At 44.6% G+C, this 18,714-nt stretch overlaps 1 protein-coding gene across 1 annotated transcript in view; it reads right to left on the bottom strand.

The window, feature by feature from the left end:
* Positions 1-18,714, bottom strand: part of LOC147715131 (epimerase family protein SDR39U1-like) — a 98,608-nt gene that overhangs the window by 4,697 nt on the left and 75,197 nt on the right. Inside the window, exon 5 of the mRNA XM_086923617.1 lies at positions 16,949-17,101. Within this exon, the coding sequence (XP_086779743.1) occupies positions 16,949-17,101 (153 nt within the window). The remainder of the gene's footprint in view (positions 1-16,948; positions 17,102-18,714) is intronic.

The raw sequence follows: 18,714 nt of genomic DNA, 5'->3' as shown, positions 1-18,714 counted from the left end.
ACAGATGCCAGCTTCTTCTCTGCCTAGTCTGATACTTTAGAACCAATCAATCAAGGAGGGAGAATCCTGTTCCAAACTGGCTGTTTAGGTACAGCATTGCTTCCCCATCGTTTAACCTTCTGGTAGATCCTGGATTGAAACTGCATTGAGTTCTCTCTCCAGTTTGAAGAACTGCATCTTTTGTAATCTCTCCAAAGACCCTGTGCTGAAATGGAGTTTGGCACTGCTCACTAGCCCTTGATGATGGTATCCATTGTCACTCTAACTGGGAGAGTGGAGAAAAAAAAGAGAAATCCATCTCTCCAAATTGAGAGGTTTCAACCACAGAGGGAGACTATCCCTTTGAGATTGTGACAATGGAATAGGATGGTAGAAATTATTTGAGGGCGGATCCCAATGTTGCACAGAATGCAGAGCACAAGAGGACCAAGATGTCGGCAACTCCAAGGGACCACAAACGGAGAGGCTGCCTGTTAAACATTTTGAGATATACATATTCACTGAAAAAAACAAAGGGTAAAATAACGTTATATTTGAGTGAATTTCTCAGTGACATCATTAACATCTTGAAGAAAAAACAATTGAGAGAAATTCAGCAGATGTAGCACTCACTATGACTTGCGTCCCTCCATGCACTGCTTATGACATCACATGACAGCACTCAAAGCATGTTCCGTAACATTACCTATGACCTCATCCAAGCTTTTTTTGTACACATTGCCCTATAAAAGTGTATAGCTTTGGAGCTATAAATCTAAGTACAAAATAACTCTGAAGAATATAAGCCATGATAAATGCCAACACAGGAACAACTCCCTTAGTTGTAGATGGTATGGGTTGTGTACCACATTAACCCTATATCATACACCTCAGGGGCAGAGTAGCTCACATTAACAACCAACCATAGATATATGGAAAACCACAGCGTTCAATCTGTAAACACCTGTTCAGAACAAGCTAAGTTCCCAAAATACTGAATGTCTCTTCCAAAAACAATGCCCTATTCTGGACAGTTTTTATCTGTATCAAACCCTTCCAGTCACCAAACCTATATTGAGAAATTAGTTGATATAAGTAGAGAAGTGAATACTGTAAACTGTTAATTCTGTGGAAAGAGTTTATTCTGTATCAGACGTTTTGCAGACCGTGATACTTTCATGACAAATATACTATAGATTAATAAAATGTATCTACTAAGCGCAGTGTACACTCTGAGCAAAACTTGTCCAAAGAGCGGCCATTCACTTAAAATAGCCAAGATCTGAATGTGCTAAAGATCATACTACCTGCAGCCTTCATACTGTGGTGAAAACCTTACAAATAGCCTATCTTCTGAAGCAAAATAAGCACATGTACATAGGTTGGTACCTTGTGCACATTCTTCTTCGTTAAATAGAAATTGTCATGCTGAGATAATTCTGTCTCCTAACTCAAGGCTGCTTAAAAAGCTTAGTTTGTTGTACCCAGAATCTTTTCCCTGCTGGAAACTTTTTCTGCAGTACCAAAAACCTTCTGTGTAGAACATATTGAACACAATTCAGCTGCCACCTGCTCACTCCTTAATACATAGATTCCTAACGTGTTCAATACCTCTTCACACCTATGGTGCATAAGGAGCACATAGTTTTTGTAAACTTATTAGCTGGACACAGGCTGTACATAATAAGGTAGAAAAATAATATGGTAGTTACCTACGAGCTATTTATGCTGCAAAACAAACATACATAAATCATTGAGGTCATAGAACATGCCCTGAGTGATGTGATATGTGAGGTGACATGCGAGGGCTTCTTGGAATCAATACGGATTCCGAAGCTTTCAGAGGCGGAGTTGAAGCCCCGCCTATCTTTTTCATTCATTTTACACACAGGGTATCCTGCAGGTATGGGGACGCGACAGTCTGATGCTTCCATGGGCAGCTGTCGAAGTGGAGCTGCAGCAGGGTAGCCATGTATCTTGTATCAGCAACTGGCAGGAACCCAATGACCTCTCAGTTCAAACAAGGAACTTAATGTGAGCGTGTGCAAGTGACGCACAACAGCTGTTTGAGGAGCAGGAACAGAGCAGCCCAGTCGCGGAGGAGGGTCGGCTGCCTTCTGCAGTTTAGAAGCGGTGTAAAGTCTTGTACCGGGATAGTTCGGTGGCTTGTCTGTTTCCAGGAAAGGCCTGAGATCTGAAGGTGTTGACCTTCCGGCTCTGTTAGATCATTAGGCTAATGTTACAATGTAGAGGCCTGCGTTCGACCTCGTGATCACAAGTTAAAATTCCGGTGGGTCGGCTCAGTCTTAAATTTTTCTGAGGTCGATAAAATGAGGCCCCGTTCGTTGGGTAATAATAGAGATCTTTAAAAAAAAAGGTTTTACAAATACGTTGACCATCTCCATTTAATCTTGAGCAAATAATTGTTTTTAAATTGCATAATCTGCATAGTTGTAAGTACAGGGGCACAATCCGGACGTGCAATGCACATTAAAAGTGAAGTTAAGGGACACAATATTCCTGTCATGGTGTCTTTTTTATCATTACAATAATGTGAGTAAATTTGTCTAAGAGATTTAAGAATAAAAGTGTCACAGTGCATGCAGTTGTTAAGGGAATCCCAAAGGCTGGTGCAGTACGTCATCGATGGAATTGAATCATCTTGTAACCTTATATATCAAGCCCCAGGGGAGTTGCGTTAATTTTTAGGTCTCGCAACCTATCGATGCGCGCAAGCGAGAATTCAAGTGGCGAAAATCATCGTCAAACCAAGGGCTTTCAGCCCCGCGGTTTTCATGCAGTTCACGTCAATCACATGATTAAACATGCACGCGCATCGGCAGCATTTCTCCTGCAGGCTCGCAAAAGGCTCTCCTCCCTCCCCACATCAAAGTCATCAATCACCCTCCCACAGGCTTCCCCAGCGCTGCCCCGCCCCCTGCTTCACGGCCAGGCCATCTGTTCCCTGCCAGACCTCTCACACCTCCGTCACAGCATGCCTGTGTACTTCAAAGGCTTTCAGTTTCGTCTCCTTTAAAAACTTGTTTAACTTGTTCCCTGCTTGCCTCTCCCCCGCCCCCCCCCCCCCCCCACCACAGCAATGCCGAGGGCTGGTTTCACTTTCAGCATGGAAGACTTGCCTGCTTTGCCAACGCTTGTTATATATTTTTTTGGTTACCTTTTCCAGATTGATGTTCACCATCTTTGAACGGTTTTATTATTATAATTTTTTAAATAGCTGTCATGAGGCATAGCTGCCCATGTGGGAGGATGAATGTGCATGTATACACAATAACGTTGGGGCCGCTGCAGCAGCATGACGCATGTATGTAGATATGTTGTTACTCATGCTTTCATTTACATCTTCTTTATTTGTCTGTGTGGCACAGCACCAGCAAAAGGCATTAACAAAGTCAGAAGACCGGCTAACACCTTTTAAAGGCGATATTTATTGGCTTTGCCGTGCTTGCTAATCAGAGGTCTGCAGTTTTAGATGTGTGATAGTTTAGCTTTCACTTTTTGGTGAATGAATGAATGAATGAAACTGTTCTTATATTGCGCAAACTTAGCCCGGTGGGCGTCAAGGCGCCTAAATCAAATGCAGAAGCTAGGACCCCCCCTCTGCCCTATTCTCTCATAGGTAGGCCCTCTTAAAGAAGCAGATTTTGAGGGCCTTTTTAAATGACTCGATTGAAGGAAGAGTTTTTATTTCAATGGGGATGGAATTCCAAAGCTGCGGGGCAACCACGGAGAAAGCTCTGGCTCCCCATCTAGCAAGTTTGAAGCGGGGCACAACAAGTTGACAGAGTCCCGCAGAGCGAAGGCTTCTTGTAGGGACATAACGCATTAGAAGAGAGCCAATAGCAATTGAGGGACCTTCTTTCAATGCTCTGTAGGCCAGACACAGAATTTTAAAAGAAATTCTGTGTTGCACGGAAAGCCAATGAAGGTTTTTCTTGGCGAAAGTGGCGGAAGAAGTTTTCGGAAGATCCAGGACAAAGCGCGCTGCAGCATTCTGCACAATCTGCTGTCGGTGTATCAGGCTTTTATTGGCTTCCATATACAGAGAGTTACAGTAATCTAACCTCGAGCCCACCAGGGCGACTGCAACTTGTTTACGCGCCTCGGGGAAAAGATACCCGCGGATTTCAGTATCCTGATCACACCCCAGCAGGTGGCCACGGTCCTGTTGACTTGTAGGGACATAGAAAGCGAGGTGTCAAATATTACACCAAGATTTCTGGCAGATTGGGAGGGAGTGGGGCAGATGCCAAGAAAAGAAGGCCACCACTCACTCGACCAGACGTCTTGGTCCTTCCCAAAGATCAACACCTCCGTTTTTTCGCCGTTCAGTTTGAGGGAGTTTATAGTCATCCAGTCTGCCACATACTGCATGCATACCCTGAAACTGGCGGCAGATGTACTGACAGAGGTGTGAGCTAGTGACACCATAATCTGGGTGTCATCTGCGTAGGACACCACCTCCATCCCCTGAGATCTAACTAGTCTTGCCAGGGGGGCCACATAGATATTAAACAGGGTCGGACTTAAGGCCGACCCTTGTGGCACCCCACACTGCAATGACTTGGCAGGGGAGAGGTGGTTCCCAAGCATCACTCTCTGTTCCCTTTCAATCAGAAAGGAATTGAGGAGGCTCAGGGCCGGTCCCATAACACCAGCTTCCCTCAGCCGAGATGTAAGAATGGCGGGGGACAGGGTGTCGAACGCGGCCGTGAGGTCCAACAGAACCAGAACCGTAGTTTGGCCAGAGTCCACTTTGCGTCGGATGTTATCGACCACACAAGTGAGAGCGGAATCTGTGCTGTGGTGTTTTCTGAAACCATGTTGCGTGTTATCAAGGTATTCAGATGAATCGAGAAAGGAGGACAGATGAAAATTCAGATGCGCCTCAAGCATCTTAGCGGGAGCTGGAAGAAGGGAGATCGGCCTAAAGTTTTTCAAAAGGGCCGGATCGAGGGACGGTTTCTTAAGAAGAGGTTTCACAATTGCCTTCTTCCACACAGGGGGGAAAGAACCCTGGGTAATAGCCTTGTTCATAACCTCAAGCATAGGGGGAAGAAGGCTATTTCTACACTCTTTCAGTTTTTTCAGAGGTAGAGGATCAAGGGGGGAGGCCGATTTGGTCCTGTCGAGAAGTAGATTCAGTCCTTCCAGGGATAAAGATGGGAATTCCATGAGTAGGCGGGAGGGATCTTTGCCTAAAGAATCGAGACTGGATATGACAGGTGGGATGCTTTGATCAAGAGCAAGGCAATGGGCTTCCAGAGAGACATGTATGTCGAGAATTTCATTATGAAAAAAGTCAGAGATGTTATTGCACAGTTCTTGCGAGCTGACTACGGGGTCAGGGAGTTGCAGGGAGCATAGGGTGTCGGCAATTTTAAAGAGCTCCCTTGAAGAGGAGAGAGAGCTGGTAAGATTGGAGAAGTATTCCTGCTTCTCTATTACCACTCTCCGTTTATATGCCCGTAGCGCAGACTTGTGAGCCTCTCGATCATTAGAGTCCCAAGATTTCCTCCAGTTTCTCTCACTGCTCCTACATCCTTGTCTCAGAAGTCTAAGCTGATCGGAAAACCAAGGTGCCGTAGGCTTTCGGCGAGCTACATAGCGCAGAGATGAGGGGGCAAGTTGTTCCACTGCATTAGAAATGGAGTCCGTCAGAACTTGGGCTGCCTCTGCTGCGTCTTTTGAAGCTAAAGATTCAGGGGTGGAAACCAGAGGGACGAGAACTTCATCTGAGATATTCCTAAAGTTTCTCCTAAGGGTGAATGGGGAGGTTGTCAAGTTAGCAGAACAGGGGACAGGAACAGAGAGTTCCAATGGCACGGCGAAGTGATCTGTCCAGACCAGTGGTAACGGGGGGCCAGTAGAAAGCCTGTCATCGTTAGAAAATACCCCGTCCAGTATATGCCCAGCCTTGTGGGTGGGGCTATTTACAAGCTGGGCGAGGTCACATGCTCCTAGCGATTCGACTAGTGAGATTGTGTCCTTTGAGTTGATCTCATCTAGGTGAAAATTAAAATCACCCAAGATGGTGAAGGCCGCTTTTCCGAAGTAGGGTTCCAGGATAGTCAATAGTTCTAAAGGGAAACTGGCCCTAGAACCTGGGGGTCTATAAACCAGAATCCCATTAAAGGAGACTGATGGAGAAAGAGTGATACAGAAGTAAAGTGATTCGAAGCGATCTGGAGGAATCGATAATGGTTTGATCACACAGAGAAAGGAAGATTTAAGAAGAATGGCGATGCCTCCTCCTCTGCGCAAGGGTCTATCCTGCCTATAAAGAAAGTAGCCGTCAGGAATGGCCATGAGCAGATCGTGTCCTGAAGTATCTGAAGCCCAGGTCTCCGTAATGAACACCCAGTCCGGCTGTCTGTTATCAACAAAATCGTGAAAAGCGACATTATGCTTAATAAGCGAACGAGCATTAATTAGGAAGCCAGATCTCCGGGGCGAATCAGGCTGTGTAGGCGGGAGATGTGAACTTACAGCGACAGTACTGGAAAATACAAAGGAGGCCGAACAGGCCCAGCATCTGTGGAGGATGTTTTTCATGGTTTACATTCCTTACACAACTCTATTTACCCCGTTCTTCAGGGCAATGCTCAGGAAGGACGCCTCCAGTCGGTGCTTGTGAGGCCTGGGCAAGTTCTAACTTGCTCTGTTAGTAAGAGTCGACGACCAAACGGAACAATGAACAACGCTGCGAAGCGATGCGACCCCTCCGAGGCTTATCTTCAGTCGGTCCTAATGAGTGCCGGTCTTGTCAGATCGTACAGTTATATTATTGTGCCTACAAAATTATGAACTGACGACTTTAGTTTGCAAGTCCCTCCACGATTTTACAAAAGGACTGTGCAGTCGACGTTTTACATTTAGAGTTGGTAGAAGGTGTGGTGTAAAGGTTGCATAGTTTCCTGTGGAACCAGCCGGCCTCCGAAAAGACATTTTCGCCTCTCCCACACGACCCTGCTTGCCTCTCCCCCGCCCCCCCCCCCCCTCCCCCACCACAGCAATGCCGAGGGCTGGTTTCACTTTCAGCATGAAAGACTTGCCTGCTTTGCCAACGCTTGTTATATATTTTTTTTGTTTACCTTTTCCAGATTGATGTTCACCATCTTTGAACGGTTTTATTATTATTATTTTTTAAATAGCTGTCCCTATGTCATGAGGCATAGCTGCCCATGTGGGAGGATGAATGTGCATGTATACACAATAACGTTGGGGCCGCTGCAGCGTCATGACGCATGTATGTAGATATGTTGTTACTCATGCTTTCATTTACATCATTGATTTGGGGCCGTCTTCTTTATTTGTCTGTGTGGCACAGCACCAGCAAAAGGCATTAACAAAGTCAGAAGACCGGCTAACACCTTTTAAAGGCGATATTTATTGGCTTTGCCGTGCTTGCTAATCAGAGGTCTGCAGTTTTAGATGTGTGATGGTTTAGCTTTCACTTCTTGGTGGAGGATGTTTTTCATGGTTTACATTCCTTACACACCTCTATTTACCCCGTTCTTCAGGGCAATGCTCAGGAAGGACGCCTCCAGTCGGTGCTTGTGAGGCCTGGGCAAGTTCTAACTTGCTCTGTTAGTAAGAGTCGACGACCAACCGGAACAATGAACAACGCTGCGAAGCGATGCGACCCCTCCGAGGCTTATCTTCAGTCAGTCCTAATGAGTGCCGGTCTTGTCAGATCGTACAGTTATATTATTGTGCCTACAAAATTATGAACTGGCGACTTTAGTTTGCAAGTCCCTCCACGATTTTACAAAAGGACTGTGCAGTCGACGTTTTACATTTAGAGTTGGTAGAAGGTGTGGTGTAAAGGTTGCATAGTTTCCTGAGGAACCAGCAGGCCTTCGAAAAGACATTTTCGCCTCTCCCACACGACCAAGTTCTCCTTGACACAGTGGTCGAAGTGGGGAAAAAATAGTAGGGGAACTGTGGGCAGAGAATCGGAGGGTGGGAATAACCAGAGTGTTTGGTCAGTAGGTGGAGTCAGGGTTGTGGCTAAAATGCACAAAACATCCCAGTTCCTACGCAACCCCACTCATCCACGCAACGCCACTCATCCACGCAACGCCACTCATCCACGCAACGCCACTCATCCACGCAACGCCGCTCACACACGCAACGCCGCTCACACACGCAACGCCGCTCACACACGCAACGCCGCTCACACACGCAACGCCGCTCACCCACGCACCGCCGCTCACCCACGCAACGCCACTCACCCACGCAACACCACTCACCCACGCAACACCACTCACCCACGCAACACCACTCACCCACGCAACACCACTCACCCACGCAACACCACTCACCCACGCAACACCACTCACCCACGCAACGCCACTCACCCACGCAACGCCACTCACCCACGCAAATCCACTTTTACCCACACAGCACCACTTTTACCCACACAGCACCACTTTTACCCACCCAGCACCACTTTTACCCACACAGCACCACTTTTACCCACACAGCACCACTTTTACCCATACAGCACCACTTTTACCCATACAGCACCACTTTTACCCACACAGCACCACTTTCAGACACACAATGCCACTCACACCCACGCAAGCCCACTCTCACACACGCAACACCACTCTCACCCATGCAATGCCACTCACACATGCAACGCCACTCAAACATGCAACGCCACTCACACATGCAACGCCACTCACACATGCAACGCCACTCACACATGCAACGCCACTCACACATGCAACGCCACTCACACATGCAACGCCACTCACACATGCAACGCCACTCACACATGCAACGCCACTCACACACGCAATGCCACTCACACCCACGCAGTACCACTTTTACCCACACAGCACCACTTTCAGACACACAACGCCACTCACACCCACGCAAGCCCACTCTCACCCACGCAACGCCACTCACCCACGCAACGCCACTCACCCGCGCAACGCCACGCAACGCCACTCACCCACGCAACGCCACTCACACATGCAACGCCACTCACCCACGCGACGCAACTCACTCAAAGACACTCACACACACGCAGTGCCACTTTCACCCACACTGTGCAGTGCACAATAGGTCTCGCAGTAGGAAAGTTGGAGCTATTGGTTTTGTAAATGACAAAGCCCTTTATGTTTTTAAAATGAAAACAAAAATAAAAGGCATTGTTATTTGCAATTGTAATAGCTCCAACTTTCCTACTGCGAGACCTATTGGCAACGCCAGTGCTTGTTTTGTGTGCAGCGAAACGGTAACCAAAGAACTATTAATGAGTCAAGTTACTCTACTTTTTACTGTACTTTGTATCTGAACGCACCCCAAAGTACACTTTTATGGTGGTGTAGTATCACGATTTCATAGTGGAGGTGGGGTCGACAACAGTTTTATCCAAACAGAGAAACTGGTCACATCCCGCACGTACTGCACGTTTAAGGCCAAACACCTCTGACCCTCCCCCACCCCATCAGTATTCACGGTTTGTAAACCACCTCCACCTTACAAAGGCCTGACTCAAACCAATACCCAGACGTGAACGATAACCGTTTATGCTGGCTGTAGTAGGTCTTGAGAAATGTAGAGCCAGAGACTAAATGGTGAGGAGAAAACGGGAAATTAGGTAAATCCCAGATAAAAGGTTAACGGAAGACATGCAATGATGTCCAAAAAACACTGCACGAGAAGTATAGAAATATATATATATATATATAAAATAGTCGAGACCTAAAAAAAAGATTATACAGAAAGGAGGACACAGTGTGGCACGAGCTGTAACTCATCAGAACTGTCAATCGTTGCAGGTTATCCTTTGTATTTTTTCTCTCCTCAAGATACTAGTTTTTAATTAAAATATTTTAATTTGAAGTTACTACTTTCTGTTGCATCTGGGTACATGGAGCTGGAATGTTGTGGGGCTGTGATCTAACAGAGTGATTTGGAATGTGTTCATGCAGTTGTGGGCTGCCTGGCTCCGGGCTGGTTACTACATTTATCTTAATAAAGCTCTTTCATCGTTTGCCAATCTGTGTAACTTTACTTCGTGGAAGAAGGACATTTTAGTGGCGACGAGGATAGAATAAGAGGAATTCGTTTCACCAGCCCGATTCATGAGATCTCACGACGTGTCTAATTATCAGCTTTCCAAGTTGGCAGAGTACGATACCGGAGCCAATTGACGAAGATTGCGGTGTCAATGTGCATGCACATGGTTGTTCTGGCAGGCATGCACATGGTTGTTCTGGCAGGCATGCACATGGTTGTTCTGGCAGGCATGCACATGGTGGTTCTGGCAGGCACACAGTACATGAGAGGGGCCCTGTTTAGAGGTCAGCAAGGTGCAGTGGTCTTATTAATACGCTGAAGTGCGCCGAGTGCTTGTTCATCAGAGCTGGCGGAATGTAAGCTGGTGTCTGTTTGCGTTCCCAACAGTGCCGATGAAACTGAAGCGGCGGTTCGGTCAAAAGTGGGTGGAAGATCTGACTTTTGCCGGCTGTGCTGGCGAAATTGAAGTTACGGGGGAGTTACTAACTGCAGCCAGAATGGAAAATGACTTCATTCTGTGAGCAACTTTAAATATGAAATGGTGCTTACTGGGAGCCTGCCGTTCGGGAAGGGCAGCAAGTTGCTTACAGCGTGTGAAACTGAAGGAGGGCTAAGTGGCTACAGTGCAGTAGAAAGTTATAGAGAAGACTACGTGGTTACAGACACAGGGAAAAACATAGCATCCTGTGGAAGCCATCTATAATTGAGATTACAGACTGAAGGTGGATTTGAGACTACTTTTCTTACATCTTGAATGCAACATCGAGGAAAACGGGGATGACTTTATTTTTGCTAGCTAGGTATTTTTTTCCTGTGTTCAACATCGGGGACAACATTGATAACTTTATGCTTATTAGCTAGTTATTACATTTTTTTAGTTTGGGTTACACTGTGGGCAGTGGATAGGTTATAGTGTTATTAAGCTTTGTATATTTACTGTACTTTTATGAGTGTATTTTGTGAAGTCAGTACGAGTGGGTACTGTATTATTTGTCAGTGTTGTGCAAAAGTTGAGCATAGTCATGTTGACATCCATCCCTCCACCACCTACATTTTTAACTAAACCAGGAGATTCGGTGGTGATGCCTTGGGAGGACTGGTGTGAGGCATTTGAGACATATTTGAAAGCAATAGGGGGTGCAGTTTTCACAGCAAAAGGGAAGGTAGCTATGCTTAAACATACCCCTGGGGTGAGAGTAGGAAGATACTAAAAACATTGCAAGGTGTGAGGAATTTTGAGGATGTTGGGGAAGATAATTTGGATATGGATGAGGATGCGGTTGATGAATTTGTGTGTACAATGAATGCTTTGGAGAACTATTTTTGTCGCAAGATTAGTGTGGTCATAGAGACACACACATTTTTCTCACATGCGCAAAGTGTGGATGAATCTGTGGACCAAAACGTGGCTGAGTTGCAGAATTTAGCTATTTTATATAAATTTAAAGATATGCAGGACGAAATTATAAGGGATCACTTGATTAATCAGACAAATATTGTACAAGAGAAGTTGTGAGCTATGAAGGAACCATCATTAGACAAAGCTATAATGGTAGCTAAGCTGGTTGAAAATAAGTCTAAATACGTGGAGAGTGTGAAAAATTAAAGAATCCAGGAGTAGAAGCAAGACCAATGAGGAAGGGAAGAAGCAGTATTACCAAGGTAATAGGAAAACATGTTTTAGATGTGGTAGTGTGAAACACATTGCTTCGTCTAGCAACTGTCCTGCCATAAGAGTGAAATGTTATAAATGTCAGAAATTGGACATTTTGCAAGAATATGTAAGAGTGGAGGTGGATACGGAAACAGAACAAATGTTGTCAATACAATACATCAAGATTGTGGGGGAAGGCAGGGTGAGGGAAAGTCATCTGACTATGAGTATGAAGTAGAAGTTTTGATGTTACAAGATTGTGTGAGTACCGTAAATAGAGAGAGTCATCTAAATCTGAAGATGAAACCGACGCCCCTAATGTCAAGTGAACATTTGTGGAATGGATTTATGGATGTTGGCAGAATTTATTCCCCATACACACTGATTAACAAGGAGACTTGGGAAAAGGTAGGCCGCATGAGCAAAACCCACATTGAACCAGAAGGATATTGTGGGGACAAATTACCCATCATTGGTTGTTTTCAGGCAGTGGTAGGGCTTCAGGATAGACGCACGGCATGTACGGTGTATGTTGTGGAAAAAGGTAGATTGTTATTAGGCTGGTGGGCACTAGGAATGAAATTAGATCCCAATGGTGTTGAACAGGTGTTAACCACAGTCGGTATGAGGTGGGCAAGTGAATTTCCTAGACTTTTTGGTCAGGAACTAGGATACCTAAAAACATTTGTACATAAAATTATTCTGAAAGAGAACGTAGCGCCTGTTGTACATAAAGCTAGGAGTGTGCCTTTGGCTTTTAGAGCTCCATTGAGGGTGGAATTGGAAAAACTATGAAAAGATCATATTATTGAACCATTTGAAGTGTCAGATTGGTTGAGTTCCATTGAGTTCCATTGTTATTGTGCGCAATCCTAATGGGAAGATCAGAATGTGTGTGGATTTAAGACATTTAAAATAGTAACATCTGGGTTGATTGCCATCCTTTACTGAACATGGGAGAATTATTGTCTGGAGTAACAAGTAGAAAACATTTCTCGATAACAGACTTATCCAGTGCTTATCACCAAGTATTATTGCACAATGATTCTCGTCATTTAACCTCATTTGTTACACCGGAAGGAGCATATTGCTTTATCAGGATGCCTTTTGGCTTGGCGTCTGCTTCTGCTGTCTTTCAGAGTGTAATGCACAGATTGTCGGGAGACTTACATCAAGTTGGGTTTTTTTAAGATAATGTTTTGATCTGGGGTCGGAGCAAATGTGAACATGTGGACATTTTAAGGTGAGTATTGAGAAAGTTAAGTGATGCAGGTTTAACAGTGGAATTGAGTAATGCAAATTTGCTTTGGAAGAGTTGGAATACTTGGGTCATACACTTTCAGCCCAGGGTATCAAGCCCAGATTAAAACTAGTGGAGGCGATTAAGAATGCTCCAAATCCGTTAGACAAAGACCAGTTGTGATCATTTCTGGGACTGGCAGAATTTTATGCAACATTTGTGGATCATTTTGCTGATATTGTATATCCTATGAGAGAAAGAATAAAGAAAGGGAATACTTTCATGTGGTCCACACGTGTCAGACAGCATTTTACGGAATTAAAAATGTATAAGTAAAGCAGTGGCATTATCTCCATTTGACACTCGCGATCAATCCATTAATGCAACTGATCCTAGGATGTGGGGATTGGGAGCAGTGCTTATGCAAAGAGGGAGAAGTGGACATGAAAGAGCAATAGCTTTTGCTTCCAGAACATTGAAGGGTGCAGAACTGAATTACTTAACCCCAGAGACATGGCCTGTTGGTGGGGAATTCAGCACTTGAAATTTTGTGTGGGGTACAGAGTTTGAACTATGAATGGACCACAAACTATTGATTGATGTTTTTACGACTAAAGGTGCAGAAAATGCCACTCCACGCATAGCAAATTGGTTATTCGGTTCCAAGAAAATACATGCAAGGTAAAATACGTACCAGGTGTAAAGAATGTGAATGCTGATTTTTTAGCACGTTTTCCAGTGCAAGGGGGTTGTGACAAGATTGAGGAGGACTAGATGATTGCAGATACAGAGAACATGAGTTTTAAGGCTATTTCGGAACAGGAATCGATTGCCTGCTGCATGAAATATGCAATGGGACAAGGAGGAAGAATTGATGAATTACAAGCATGTTTGGTTTCAATATTCTTGTATTGATGAACTTTTAAGAAGGGCTGACAAGTTAATCGTACCCAAGAGTTTACGTGGGAAACTTTTAGATGCTTTGCATAAAGGATATGGTGCATGTCAGCTATGAAACCTAAAGTGCGGCTAGATTTTTGGTGGCCAGGGGTAGATCGTGAGGTGGAGAGATGGGTGAGGAAATTCCCAATACCTAGGAAGGATTAGTCTAAGTGTCTGAACCTAAAAAGGTACGGAAGGTGTTGAGGTTTTTGGTTATGGTAGAAAATGGAACAAAATGGAATTTGAGGAATGTTGTGAAGTGGGGAAAGGTTTAGTAAGCTCATTTCAATGCTGGGCTGGAGCGTAAATGAATGGTGGTAAATGATGGAGAAAGTGGTCTTTTAAAGGAGAAACATGCAGGAAGAAAACGGAAGTGTGATGCAATTGTGAAATCAAATGACCAAAATCAAGTGTGCAGGAGTTGTCGTAAAAAATATTGCCCAGAAAGTTGAGTGACTTTGTAATTTAATTCTGTTTTGTGCATTTTACTAGAATTATCTAGCATACTTAGAATACATTGTATTTGTACATAGTTTCCCTGGCATTCCACGATAGCAGGTAATTTTTATCTCAGCAAAACTGCTATGTATAATAGTTATTTAAAAATTGTTATTATGGGACATATGTTGCATCTGGGTACATGGGGATGTAATGTTGTAGTGCTGTGATATAACCAAGTGGTTGGGAATGTGGGCAAGTGTTCATGCAAGAACAGTCAGTTGTGGGATGCCTGGCTCCGGGCTGCTTACTGCATCTATCCTAATATAGCTCTTTCCTCATTTGCCAATCTGTGTACCTTTACTTCGTTCAAAAAGGACGTTTTACTTTCGACATTCCTTCATTTATATATAATGTATTTGACCTGTAGAAGTTCTGCAGTGGCACAGCAAAGAGCCCAATAACCATTATGCAAGCAAGGAGAGTGGGCCTCACACCCCTAGGGTTTGGTAGTAAAAAATAATATAAAAACTAGGGCACAGTGTGTCCCACACACCTTTAGGCCCAGGAGCAATCGCACCTGTTGCACTATCAATCAATAAGCCCCTCTACTTTGGTAAAGAGAAGCCTTAAAGCTCATCCCGCTGCAGTCAATGTAAGGCCCTTTCTCTTTCAAGCTAAACGGAAGCTCAAAAGGAAGCTCAGGCTACCTATTTCTGACCTAGCTGCAATGTGTTCAGAGCAGAGGCCGTAAAACTGGACTATGAACACACTGTCAAAATATTGTGTCCACATTTCAGTTCTTATCCCAATATGTTATGTTATGTTATGTTACTGTTTGTTTTGTAGAGCGCTCAGCTGCTCCGAAGAGCGTCCCGGCGCTATAGATCATCACACCAATACCAGCAACTAACAAGCAGCCATAACGGCACCAGAATTCACCAGAACAATTTACAGGGCAAAGAGATAAGTTTTAAGTCCCTTTCTAAAGACAGACAGATTGGAGCATGTTCGCAACGTCAGGGGCAGCGTGTTCCAAAGACGGGGTGCGAGGTAACTAAAGGAACGACCTCCACAACGAGCACGTTTTACTGTCGGCATGATGGCATTGGCCTGTGCAGCTGACCTCAAAGGTCTAGATGGAAGATAGAAATTGACCCTTCTCTGCAGATATCCAGCGCCGAAATTGTGTTAAAAGCTGTAGTTAAGGTCTTAAAGGAGATGCGCTTACGAATCGGCAGCCAATGCAGAGAAACAAGGAGGTTGCCGGCCCTAGCTCTTCTGGTTAGACCAAAGATTGCCCTGGCTGCTGAATTTTGAACTATCTGCAGACGGGTCAGCAGATATTCAGGAAGACCTAGATAGAGGATGTTGGCGTAGTCTAGGCGTGAGCCTATTAGGGCCTGCACCGTGATCTTCTTGTGCTCCAAAGATAGGTATGGCAAAAACTTTCGCAACATCCTTAAGATGGCAAAGCACTTCCCAGTCAGGCCAGCAACCTGGGCTTTGAAGGAAAGGGTGTTATCAACCATCATGCCCAGATTCTTAGCTGTAACAGAATCGCTGGCAGGGGGAAACATGGCCGAAGGCCACCAGTGCTTCCATCTCGGGTCGGCAGGACAACCAAAAAACAATATCTCGGATTTGTCTGAGTTGCATTTGAGGCCGCTTTTCCCGAACCAATCAAACACAAACTCCAGACACTTCTGGATGGCCGCTCCGTCGAAGTCACAGCCCCTGTCACATGTAAACAGGAGCTGTGTATCATCCGCATAGAAGTCGATAAAATTCAATAAAAGCGAGCCGTTTTACTCGCGGAGCACGAGATAAAAGAAGCGTGCTCAGTGCTTCACAAATAGCAATTCAATCTGGTTTAAGTGAAAAGATCTCGCGAGCGCAGTTCCTGGGCTCCTTTTATGTGGTACACTAGAGCGCTCACACCACTCTAGCCCACACTCAAGATGGCCGCCGTGGGCAGAAATGCCTGACCCCGGTCTGAAGCCCTAACGGCAGCTAGAGCCGTGAAAGATTGGCGAAAATGCGTGCAAGTGTCCTAGAAGTATGCTGAATGCATTGCAGAGTGAAAATACAACAGTTTTACAATTCGATAAAATTCAATAAAAGCGAGCCGTTTTACTCGCGGAGCACGAGATAAAAGAAGCGTGCTCAGTGCTTCACAAATAGCAATTCAATCTGGTATTAGTGAAAAGAATATACAAGCTGCTTCTTTAGACAAGCAGTTGTGTTTGATTTTAAACTATACAACATTGGTCAATCCTTTCAAGATGGAGGAATTTAGGGGAGTCTGTTGTTTTTACATTGAGCTTACCAAGAATACCAAACTTACCAGGGTTTACAGTCCGCCCACTGCAACCATTGGGTGGCTTAACTGTCACTCTCATTTGCTTGATTCTTATGCAATGGTTTCCTTGTCCCAGTTTGGTGGGTTTGGCCCACCCCCCAAACCTACAACCTGCAGGCAAGAGCCTATACCCCAAGGCACCCAAAAGCGCAAAGAGGCCATTGAATTGATCAACATTGCATTTCTCTCTCCAGTCCAACTTATGTCCTTCTTTCTTAGCCCCATCCTACATATATTCATGTTTTTACTTTTCTTCTATCCATTCACCACTCACCAGACCGCACGACCACCTGACGTGTAGGGCATTTTAGGTTTGCTGGTATTGTTGCACTGGCCTCCCAGTCTCTGACCAGGCAGGAGAGAAAATCCGAGTCTCCGCCAGGACTGTCCTCTGTATACTCTGCTGTAGGGCTGGGTGGGTAGTAACCTGGGGATGAAAAATGAAAAGAAGCAATTGTTAACAAGCCAGTTCTAGGGAGATAACATGGCGACGGGCATCACCCAGTAACGTAAGAGTGGTGTTGAGTCAAAATGTTTGCTGGAACACACTGGATGGTTAATCTCTCCAACACAGCAAATCCATTCCTCAGCAAAGTAAATAAACTCTAGAATACGCAAAGAAAATTGTCATGGAACATGATTTTCTGATCCGATTAGCATTTCATTTAGCTCAGCATCATGAGCCAAGTGACAATGTGGGAGCTGTGCCTTTAGCTTGAAGGTAGTGCACTTGATTATGCCTATGGGAGGAAGGGGTGCTCATTTAATTCCTTCATTTCAGGAATAGAAGTCCTGCTAGGAGCCTTAGGGTTGGTCCAAAGGGATTGTTAGTTCTGTTTGCAGGAAGAAATTTTGGTAAAGAGTCTGTAGAGTAGTGTTGAGATACTCCTCAGTGGAGTTGTAGAATCCATTACTGGGAGTCTGTGGGTTTGTGAGGAGCATCTTCATCAGTTCAGTGAAGGATTTTGGTTTAAGTGTCTGGGTGTTAGTGAAGAGCTACTCCTATTGCTCAGTTGGGGAGTTCTTGGTTTGAAGCCTGATGGTTAATAAGAGGAACTGCTGAGTGGAATATGTATTGGCGGGCGGTCTGGGGGTCGTTAAGGGCATCTTCTTTGTTTGACTAGTTGAGTTCTTGATTGGAAAATTGGGGTTTGGTGAAGACAGAATTCTGGTTTGGTCCAAAGCAGATGTAGTTCAATGGATGAACTACTAGTATACCTTAGCCATTCAGTTGACGTGGTTTCGAAGATAAATATAGCAGATGAGTTTCAACTTGTTTCAGAATGGTAAGAAATGAATGGACAAGTAAGGGGTGCTGGAGAAGGCAGCAGGCTTATTACTGAACTATTTTTTTTTGTTTTGTTTATTTAAATATTCTCTGGTTCTTATACCGTGTTACACTTCTAGAAATGGAAAACTACCTGCTCCGGTTTTTTTTGGTTCAGATCTGAGGGAGCAGTTAAGAAGTTAGCCCTTTGGAGTAGTAATATTTGTGAGTGAAACACAGTACCTTAAATACGCTTTGTATAAAACGTGGGAGCCAAAACCTGCCCGTTTAGGTAGAACTTAAGTCCTCTAATCAAAAGGCGAGCTGCAACAGACTGGAGAAATTGGGGAGTGTGTGACAACATTGGCATGATCATGGTAATTTACATGTCCCATAATCCAACGTAAACAAGAGCAAAACGATGACTACTTCTGCTGAAGAGGTGAGGCCCATAATAGGTGTTCCTTTACCTCAGTGGAAGAGTTAATAAAAGAGGCTTGGGGCCTGATTACAAGTTGCTCATAATTTTCCGTCACATGCATAAACTCCTGCCTGTTTATGCATGGATCGGAATTATGCATCTTACGGTATTTAACGCATCTTATGACTATCGGATGTGTTAAATACCTCAAGCTTCATTAAATTTCGGCAGGTCAAACATGTTGAAATTTAAAATGGAGGAAATGCTTATGGTTTTACCATAACATGCAGATTTTGGTGCGTTAAACACCAAAATCCACATGTTATTCCCCAATAACTTGTAATAAGTGATA

This window comes from Lissotriton vulgaris, chromosome 5 (assembly GCF_964263255.1).
Source record: "Lissotriton vulgaris chromosome 5, aLisVul1.2, whole genome shotgun sequence".
Lineage (NCBI taxonomy): Eukaryota > Metazoa > Chordata > Amphibia > Caudata > Salamandridae > Lissotriton > Lissotriton vulgaris.
The sequence above is the reverse complement of the archived record's forward strand: the minus strand, read 5'-3'. Positions and strand labels throughout refer to the sequence as shown.